The sequence below is a fragment of the Apis dorsata genome, unplaced genomic scaffold (assembly GCF_000469605.1).
Source record: "Apis dorsata unplaced genomic scaffold, Apis dorsata 1.3 scaffold_127, whole genome shotgun sequence".
In the NCBI taxonomy this organism is placed as follows: Eukaryota; Metazoa; Arthropoda; class Insecta; order Hymenoptera; family Apidae; genus Apis; species Apis dorsata.
Window position 1 is genome coordinate 14,675 of NW_006263420.1, and position 10,943 is coordinate 25,617.

At 35.0% G+C, this 10,943-nt stretch overlaps 1 protein-coding gene across 9 annotated transcripts in view; it reads right to left on the reverse strand.

Moving 5' to 3' along the window:
* The window catches only part of LOC102671883 (PHD finger protein rhinoceros), a 13,967-nt gene that overhangs the window by 755 nt on the left and 2,269 nt on the right, over window positions 1-10,943 (reverse strand). For 8 of the 9 annotated variants that reach the window (XM_031509106.1, XM_031509112.1, XM_031509108.1 and 5 more), the window contains 8 exons: window positions 10,589-10,943; window positions 9,996-10,152; window positions 9,547-9,699; window positions 9,183-9,470; window positions 8,916-9,089; window positions 8,513-8,685; window positions 8,311-8,434; window positions 168-7,920 (listed from right to left, as the gene is read on the reverse strand). In XM_031509106.1, coding sequence (XP_031364966.1) covers window positions 778-7,920; window positions 8,311-8,434; window positions 8,513-8,685; window positions 8,916-9,089; window positions 9,183-9,470; window positions 9,547-9,699; window positions 9,996-10,152; window positions 10,589-10,943 — 8,567 coding nt within the window. In that variant the 3' untranslated portion in view covers window positions 168-777. The remainder of the gene's footprint in view (window positions 1-167; window positions 7,921-8,310; window positions 8,435-8,512; window positions 8,686-8,915; window positions 9,090-9,182; window positions 9,471-9,546; window positions 9,700-9,995; window positions 10,153-10,588) is intronic. The other variant, XM_031509107.1, reaches the window with a different exon arrangement.

The following is a 10,943-nucleotide window of genomic DNA, read 5'->3' on the forward strand; positions in this document are numbered from 1 at the left end:
AATAATAAATAATAATAATCATAATGATAATAACAATCATCATCATAATGATAATGATGGTGATGATGATGATGATAATTATAATAATAATAATAGTAATAATAATAAAATAAAAAACATGGTCTATAAATATTATTAACAGAGTAATGCAAGTAATTCTTACATACAATTTTGTAAAATCTTGCATGAAATCATAAAAATGCTGTATCAAAAATTATCATATCATAGGCTTAGTGGGAACAGTTGACAAAGTTCATATTCCATAATTTATCAACCATGTATATTCTTACTCGATATTAATTTCCTATTGATAATTGATTAAATATTGATCTCGAACCTAAATGGAACTATCTGCAAAACAAAAATATTTGATCACTAATGATTTGATTATTCTTGATCTATTATTGAAGTAAAATTCAACTTAGTAATATTGACAAAATACAAAATTTGTCTTAATTTAAAATAAATACCAAAAATATCTGAAGTTTCTTACGATATCAAGCGTCCTCTGATTTTTTCCGATTTTTCCCACTAAGCCAACGATACGCTGCAACAAATATGATAAATTTGTCTTGTAAGAATATGCAATACCTCGATCTTCTTGGACCGTAACTTAGAGGAACAGTTTTTTCACCTTATTACGGCAATATGTTTTCGCAGCTTGTAACCGCAAGCGTATATCGAGTCCATTTTCTTTATCGATCGTAAAAATCATACAAGCACCGTATGTATGTATTTATGTTCTTTGCCCCATTACTCCACGAGTATCATTAATTATCACCTAACTTGGCATCCTTGCGGTATATTTGTCGCGGCAGGACATGTAGAGGAGTCCCTTTGTACAGAACTATTATTCTCTTCCTCTTCTTCATCTTCCTCCTCTCGAGAGGATTCTTCTTCTTGGTTTTTGATCGGTGGATTTCTTATTTCATTTGGAACTTCCGGACTTTGTGGTTTCTCCGTCATTAAATTGGACTCCTCACCGTGAACAGGCGAGCCCTTTAGCTCATAGCCTTCTTGGCAGCGTGTCAATTTTAATCTGATCGGCGTAACTTTAGCCGAACGAACATTTCTAGGTGCACTGCCGCCAGTGTCTGGATCAGTAGGTTGTTTTTCTTCTATGTTAGCAGTTACAGATGGATAAACAGGCTCATCTTTGACAGGTTCTGGAGGAGGAGGACCTACTCTACTATCAGTCGGATGTCGTTCCTCTTCTTCTTCTTCTTCCTCATCCGTGAGTAAAATCGGTAATTCATCCGGAGAATCGTTACCTCTGCCTAATCTTATGATTAATTTTGGTGGAGCGGTTCCACCCTCAAGGATACGTACCCTAGCTTCTTTTCTACTCGACTGTCGCTTCTTTCGTTTACCATTCTTATCTTTTTTACTTTTGCCTCTTAATTTTTCATCATTATCGAAACCGGCCATAATCATACGTCTAAATTTCATACTTTCTCTTCTTAATTCTTCGATACTTGGTGTACTAGGAATACTACTTAATCGTTTTTTCGGTGGTCTGATTCTCGTTCTATCATCTTGACCGCTTTCCTGTCCACCAATTATACTATTGCCAATTTTGATTTTCAATTTCGGTGGACCACTATTCGTAGTAGTAGTCGTAGTAGTCGTTGTTGTTGATCTACCACCGCTACTCTGTCTTCCTCTTCTACGATCTATATTACCAATCGGAGCATTACCACTAGAACTAGCACCGTTAGTAGCACTACCACGCCTCCTCTCGATGCTTGCCTCTTCCTCATTAGCATCCAAGAATCCTGTAGATCTCTCTTTTCTTCTTTTCTTTTCCATATTAGCATCGACAACTGCTTTATAGTCTTCTCTTGTAGGTATACTGGTCATCGAGGCGACCGCTTTAGGAATTGTTATTACTGTGCGATTGATTTGTGGCATTATGATTGGTGCGGATGTAGCAAGGTTTCCACATCCTGTCTCATCCATATTCATATCCTGAGAACAATACTGTCTGAGCAATTCCTTCTTTCGCATTCGTCGAAGATTTGACGTTCCGGAAGCGATGGAAGCACTAGTAGCGGCTGGAGTAATTATTACAGGTGCCTGTTGAGCAAGCGGTGGTACTGACGAGGTAGCAACATAATTTGCATCAAGGAAAGGACCTTTAATCTTGACCTTCAATTGATTTCTCGAGTCTGTCAAAGAGACTTTATTAGTGTCTACAAAGCCAGAAGATGAAGCGTCGATACTTGCATCAAAACTCGGTTTTGAACAATCTTCTTGACCTTGTTTGATCAGCGCGGATCTTAGTTCTTTTTCTAGATCTTCCTCGATATCCGGAAGGGCAGGATCATTCGCTGAAACACCGGTGAAAGTACCGAGGAAATGATTCTCATACGTCTGACCGTGTAAAGTGGAAGAGCTTGAAGCATCGAGAGTAGAATTGTACGTTCTCATATCGACAGGACCAGGAATAAGTGGCAGGACGGTATCAAAACTTTGTCCGGCATTTGACTGACTTTCCACGACGGCAGAATCATCATGATTTGGAGAGCAAGAAAGTCTCCTATCTTCCAAATATTTTCTCGTGCCTCCCGGACTAGAGAGTCTTGACTGAATGCTTTCTCCAGAAGCCATGACTGTGGAATCTCTTCTTTCAACTCCAGCCGTTGCAGCATCGGTTGACTTCTTTCGCTCTCTCATAGTACGCAAATCAGCAATATTTGCTTCACTGGTCGAATCTTCGTCGGAATCAAAATCGTATACCGTACCGACTAGCTTGTTTTGAATAGAGTCATCATGTTGACCGATACCAGCACCGGAAACCAAAGAAAGTCCTGAGTTTTGACCGCTTCTACCTCGTCCTCTTCCCCTTCCACGTCCACGTCCCCTATAACCAGAATGTTGCGTCGAATTTTTTGTCCCTCTGCCACGACCTCGCGCTCCAGGAACGTTTTTTTGAGTATCTTGTCTTGGAGATTTCCCTGGAGACTTTCCTTGTAATGATGTGACACGGGCAGAGGTTCTAGTAGGTTTAGAAGGCGACTTTTTCCCAGAATGTTGACTTTTACCATCTGCCAAAGCTTCTTGAAGACTCTCGACAACGGTATCATTAGTATGATTTTCCGGTGCTACGGTGTTCAAGAAATTCATTGGCAAAGAGGGTGAATCGGCTACTTGCGTTTGTAATTGTTGTTGCGTTCTCTCTATGGATTCTGTAGGTGGAGCAGTGACTTGGGGAGGTGGTGGAGGTGGTGGTGGAGGTGGCGTAACTATTTTAGTAGGTGAGACCATAGCTGCTGTAAGCGCCATGTTGTGCGAGGAAGACGTGAACGCTGCAGTACATGGTGAAGCTTGTAGATTAAGCGAATCTTCTAATGGCTTCACGTGGGGTAACAATGATTGAGCTCCTGGAAAAGCTGCTCCAAATGCTGGTGGAAAAAGAGCTGGACCAGGGGAAGGATAAGGTAACGGTGCCGCGCAGGACTGTGGCGGAAACAGACTGACTGGACCAGTACCGTAACTAGAATCTGCGTAATACGTTGTTTCCATGGAACATGGTGGGAATGGAATACCAGCCACATTCTTGTACGGTGGAATAGAATGATCCTCTGCGGAAGAGGCGGAAGTAATCGAAGAAGATGTGGATCTACGAGAAGGTAAAACTTGACTTTCTGCCCATCTAGTGTCCGGACGACCATTTATATCATTGTACGGAGAGTTTTGATCATATTCCTGTTGTCTGACAACGTCATCTTCTTTTTCGAGCACTCTATCCATCATTTCAGCAGCCTGATCATCCTCTGATGCTGGCAATCCTATTAAATGTCTATTTACCATTTCCATAGGATTCTCTTCAGATATTGGTTGATCGAGCATCGTTCTTTCGTGTGATTCTTGCTGACTGTGAAGAATTGAATGTGGCTGCTGCATAAGATATTGTTCTTGTATACTCGGCGCGTTCAAATGAGTACGCGCAATAGATTCGTTTTCTGGAATAGATTCATTAGGAAATTGATGGTTTCCATATCGACGATTTTGCGTTTCCATTAAAGCATTAAGATGTTGCACATCACTGAGTTGAAAACTATTGATACTAGGTGGAACCCATCTTTCGTCAGTCTCTGCTCGATCAAGCTTTGATCGTTCCACCAAGCTTACTTTGTTCGTTTCACGATCCTCTTCATAAGCTGCATATCTATCGTTACCACTCGAGTAACAAGTTTTCCTCTTTTCTTCTATTGTACTCTTACAACTGCTGGGACGGGTTTCGTTAGTAGATATCTCTCCTTCAGAAATTTCAATATTTTTCACATTCAAAACTGGTTCTGTGATAGGCTCAAGAATTTTTGTTTCTTTTTCTTGTTGTTGAGTGGTTTGTTGTTGTTGCTGCTGAAGTTGTAATGGTAACTGTTGCTGTGATTGTTGTTGCTGTTGCTCGTACGTCTTTTCTATAGGCGATTCTTCCTTTTTAACTTCACCATCTACAGGTACTGCCTCTAATTCAATCTGACTAGAATTTGACTTTTTTGAGAGTTCCATGCGTAATTTCTCTACAAGATGCAACGTTTCTCTAGCACTGTCCTCTTTTGAATCTTCCTTAAACCATAATTCATTATTGAATGAAAAACTTAATGGTACACCTCGTTCTTCTGCGTCCCTAGATATACCGAATCCATCTTCATTTACTATTTCTTCTGTTAACATATCTTGATCAAAATCAAACAATTCCGAAACACTTGCATCTTTGCCATGTTGTGGTGAGAAGATTGATCTATTCGCAGATTTTCGTCTTTTTTGATGCTCTTTTTCTGAATTTTCGACTCTTTCCAAAATAGATTTACCATTATCATCTTCGTTGCTTTCTTTTTGAACATTTTCTCCTAGAGAAATTGTTTGAGATTCGATATTTTGTAATTCAACACTTTGATGTTCAATAGCATTTTCCTGATTTTTCCCTAGATTCCGATCGGTTTTCTTCTTTCCAGATGTAATTTTCTCAATTTGAGATATCTCAGTAATATCCTTTTTTATTATTTCTTCTTCTATTCGCTCTTCTGGTTTTGGTTTTTCAATAGTACTGTTGCTTTCGTTAATATGATTTTTACGATCTTCGTTCTTTATAACCTCTTTTATTTGTTGATTTTCTTCCATAGATTCCTTTTCTTCTTTCTCTTCATCGCAAATAACTTTTTCAATTTTTACTTCTGAAAGTTTACTTTTAGACATTTTATCGTGATGTTCACGTTTTTCTAGTAATTTGTCTAGTCCTCTCAGTGATTTTTTCGGGCTGTCTCTTTCCGCTCTACGTTGTTTCATTTCTTCTTCTAAGATATTTATTGCATCTTTACTTCCAATCTTTTTTACTTTTTTCTCTTCACTCTTTGAAGAACTATCCGTACATTCAGTTTTTTCTTGATCGATAATCTTTTGTTCATCTTTCTTACTTTGTTCTTCGTCTTTCTTTTCTATTACTTTAATAGATTGTTTGTCATTTAACCGTTTTTCCGATTTTTTGACCGTTTCTTTCCCACTCTTTTCATCTTTCGCAACGGACTCGTTTGGTTTTCGCTTCCTGCCTTCGGATTTGATCTTTTTATCTTCTTTTCTTGGTAAGGATTGCTGCTTACCAACTTGACCCGACTTTTTGGTAGGCCTGGCCCCAAAAATATTTCTTGACCCATCATGATCTCCAGACCCAACGAGCAAATCCTCATCAACCTCCGTTCCTGCTGTTGTTGATTGTTTCTTATCTCTTTGATCTTGCTTTTTGACACTTGCTTCTTGTTGTGTCTGGTGCTGTTGTTGCTGCTGTTCTTTGCAGGTTCTACGAGGTTCCTCTCTCTCAATAGGCGGCTGAAACTCAGGTCCCCGCCGCCCGTCGGAAGTTTTAAGCTTCTTCTCGGGCAGCTTCTTGAGTTTCCGCCCTGAAATTGATTTTCTTTCAGCTTCTTGTCGTTCCGGTGATGTTTTGCTAGATTGTTGCCTTCGATTCGCTGAACTAGGAATCGCTTTGCTTTTTGTTCTGTTACCAGTATCACTTTCAGAAGAAGTAGTAGCAGAAGAACCATCTATCAATTCATCTGAAAATTTCCTATGTTCCGGATTTTCAGAATCACTGCTACTTTCTGTAGAACTACTACAACTATTGCTACTACTACTGCTGCTATCACTATTACTTGAAAGCACTGTCTCTCGCGTACTTGATTTCCTAGGTCTTCTCGAACGACTTTCTTTCGAGATTTCTTCTTTTCTCGAGGATTCTTCCTTCTTTAAAACCAATTCTTCTTTTCTAGATGAGAGATCCTCTTTTCTAGATGACGAGGAAGAAGAAGATGAGGAAGAAGATGAAGACGAAGAAGAAGATGAAGACGATGATGATGATGATGACGAAGATGATATTTCTTCTTTTCGCGAAGATAATTCTTCTTTTCTAGAAGAATCATCTTTCCGAAACTCTTTCCTTTTTCCTGTCTCTGGAGATTCCTTTTTCGATCTTCCATCGAATGTTTCTTGTTCGATTTGCTGTGTAGTTTTAGTACCCATACCACTTTTAATGTGTTCTGCGGCTTTCTTTGCAGCTTGTCTCTGTGGTACATATGCCAAAATCTCTGTTCCATCTCCAAATTCTTTATCGAAATCATACACATCATTATTTTTAATTTCTTTTGACTGTTTGTTTTCTCTTTGTTTTTTATTAGGACTTTTGTCTTTTGATTGCTTTGAGGAAGAAGATTTTGGAATTTCCTCGACAGGAGATTTAATTATTTCTGACATAGTTTCAGGCACTGAATTATCTTTTTTGCCTTGTGTGCGTTGCATGATTTCCGAAGCTTTCTTCGCAGCTTGTCTTTGTGGAACAATCAATGCAGAAGGTATGTATTCTTTCTTTTTAACACTAGTTTTATTTTGATTCTCTTTATTCTTTGATCCTGTATTGTGATACGTTGATTCAACGTGTCTGGAATCCTTACTAAAGTTTTTCTGCGAATTTTTCGACAAATTTGCCGCGGAAAATTCCTTTACAGCTGCTTTTGTAATTAACACTGCAGAATGAGACGCATGTTCTTGAGAATCGGAATCTGTATCTGAATAAATAGCTGAAGCAACAAAATGTTTTGTTGCTCCACCGCTTAACGTTAACAATTCATCACTTTCACTGCCAGATGCACTTCCTAATTCTTTTTCCATGTGCTCGAGAGTATGTGATCTACTATTCACAAGCTTTTCATTTTCACTATTTTCCCTAACTGTCGAATGTAATTTTTCAACCGATTGAACAGCTTTTTTCGTCTTTCTTCGTGATAATTTGGTTTTTGCAGAAACATTGGTTTCCTCTTCTGTACTCGATTCAGTTTCAAGTTTTAAGTTTTTCGATTTTTCAGTTTTTGCTTTTGTCGCATCCGTTTCACTACTACTGACAGATGATAAATCACTGCCATAAAGATTCTTTCTTCGGACGGAGCCGTTGAAGTACAGTTTTTTACTAGAGGCACCATTGAAGTCCTGTTGTTGTTGTTGCTGCTGCTGTTGTTGTTGAGTTTTCTTCTCTTCACTAGTTGGAGAATCTATACCAGCAATTCTAGCAACAATTGTGTCAAAGTCATGAGTGTGATCTTCTGAATCAGGATGAGAATATAATCGATCATATATCGAAGGTCCATGATTAGCTTCCATTACAGCAGCAGCTGCTGCCGGTGGTAAAGGTGGACCTGACATTACTAAAGCTTGCTTGTGGAACGTCTGCTCTCGTAATCTAAGGAAAGATCGACACAGTTTCTCTCTCCTGCCAACCATATAGCATAGATTTCGAACTCTTTCCAAATCTTGACGTAATTGCACGAATGTCCTCATTTTTTCGAGATCGGCTGCTTGTCCTTGATTACGGGATCCACTACCCGAAAGTTCTCCACAACGAGGTGCCAATAATGGTTTATTATGACCAGCCTATTAAATTAAATAAAGAAAGTCAAATAAATACATATATAAATATAATCAATTTAATATATATCGTACAACAAATATTAATTTGATTGTAATAAAAATTAATTTGATATAAACACAAAATTTTATATTTAGTTCTTTTTTATTTTTTCTTTTATTTTTTTTTTTTTTTTTTAACTTATTCTTGACCTAAATATTTAATTCAATTAAGAAATTTTAAGATAAATAAAAAACTTTATTTGAAATTTTATTAATACCAATGATTATTTAATATAAGTTATAAATTATAATTACAATTAAAAAAAAAACGAAAAATAGATTATAATGTTAATTGGTAATATACATATTATTATTACTTTCAATTAACATATCAAGTTTTTAAATGTCACTTACCCTTCTTTTGAGCTTCCAATAATTATAAATATAGACAATGCCATCAGGATCCACGTCTAATTGTTGCGAAGCAATATCTTTTAAACTTACATGTTTGTCAAATTCTGCTTCAATTTCTTGTAATCTAATGAAAAAATAGATGCACAATTACATCATAAAAAAATGATTTAAATATAAAAGTTTAAAATAATTAAAAACGTACTTTGCAGCACGTGCTTGATTTTTTTCCTCAGAAGTCATATCTTTTCTCTTGCGCCTTCTAGATTCCGCATCTTCGGAATCTGATCCAGCCTTGTCACCTCCACTTCCTATACTGCTTCCAGTACCTTGAACTTTATCTTTTGTATTTGTTCTACTATGTTTTTGGCAGTAGGACTATAAATAAAATATTTCCATTTTTATTCTTAAATTTCAAAAAAATTTTTTATTATAATTTAATATTCTTTAAGTTAATGTTTTAATATCATTTCTGTATAAAGTATAAAAATTTATTATTAAAAATAAAAATGTAATTTAGTGGACAAAATCTATAATATATATATATATTGTTAAAAAATATTTAATTTTTTTATATTATTGAAAATAACTTTTTATTAAATACATACCCTTAATTTTACTCCATCGTCGGCCATTTCATCTTCAATAATTGCCTTCATTTCTAAGCCATATTTGAAGGCACACGTTACATGATAAGCTGTTTTACACGTCTTTATACTGCACTGGATGCAAGCACCGACTCTTTCTCGACACAGTACACATATTAAGGCCCACCGACTTTGCTGCAAGTAAGAATTTATTAGAATTTATGAATTTAAAATTCTAATTTTTCTTTTTATAAAAAGTATATTGACATATGAATATATTATATTTACTGGAATACTAGATATTTTAGTAATAGGTTCCATTCTTTCAACACAGCCAATGCTGACTTCTGGGATCCATAAAGCACAAGAAACATGAGCCCATTTTTGGCCACTACGAGTACACTTCATAGCACCACCTTTGTTAGGACAAAGAACACAATCTGGTCGTTGACTTAGAGAACAAGTTCTACATAGCCATGAACCATCTGGTATTGAAGTAATTCCATAACATGCTTGATGTACACATATGTTACAACAATCACAAAATACCATTTCGTTTCCTTCTTCAGAATCAGGCTAATAAAACAATATTTTTTTGATAATCAACCATTATTTTTTAATATTATTGGTATTTATAAAATTATTCACTTACGGATCTACAAACGTCGCAAATTACATTTTCATCATACTCAATACCAAGACCTTCTTCATTTTTTACTATAGTCTGTATTCTTTCCCAACAACGAACTTCTAATTCTTCTATCACACGTTCCAATTGTGATTCTGTAATAGGCAACTGACCAGCCTAAAATTGTAAAATAACAATATTATAAAATTTTGAATAAATATTTATTATATTTTATTATATTTACTATATTTTAAAAAAATAGATTATATATAATAATATACAATTTTAATCATTTAAATATATTCTAATCTAATAATTTTTAATATTTTAAAGATATAAAGTAAAAAAAATAATAAATAAAAAATATATTTAATTTATTATAGAAATTATTATTTTAATTGATTTGTTTAAAATTTTTTTAATGAATTTTTACAAAAATTATTAATAATTCTTCTAATAAATTTCAAAAATACCTGTGCACGTTCACCATTTAACACATCCAACCAAGCAATATCAGTATCATCAAGATCATAAGCACAAGCTTTTTCTGCTCTTGCTGGCGTTGTGCTTAAGTGATGATCTTCAGGATTGAAATAATCATCACGAGATATCCTCACAAATTTTTTAGGTCTATAAAAACATTATCATCAAAGAATATTATTAAAACTTAAATAGACAAAATAATATTTTATGTGAAAATATTTATCATTATACGAAAAATTATAGTTTTACTAAATATATATAAAAAATATTTTGATTAAAGTAAAGATTTAATTTTAAATTATTTTTGAAATATATTTTTATAATATTAAAAATATTATTACTTCTTTAAAATTTTAAATTATGTATAATTAATTTTTAAATGTATAAAAAACATATTAGCATTATTTGCTTATAATATAACAATTGTTATAATATAATTAATATCAATAAAGTATCACAACACTGAAAATATTTAATATAATTATTTATTATAAGTTTAATATAAATTTTGAATATTTATATTTAAAAATTATTTACTTTCAGATATACATATATAAAACAATAATATTTATACAAAACTTACAATTTGAATTCACTGTGCTGCTTTATGGGTGTTGCTTGTGTGATAGTGACTGTTGGCTCAGGTAGGGAGTCTGGATTAACAGGTACTTGAACACCTCTCTCCCATTCTTGCTTCCATTGATCAGTAATAACCCAATATTCATTGGGACTTAGTGGCTCGCTATCAGGTAATTTCATTGCGCTAATCAAATCCTTACGAAATAATTCTGCAGGTGCCTCAGCAGAAGAACGATTATATATACTAGAGATTTTAATGTCACAAAGTGGTCTGGGGGTCCAGGATGCCCCTCCTTGACTGGACGACGCCATCGTCTCCTCCTCTTCTGAGGGCCCCATGGTAGCTGCCAGCGACGACG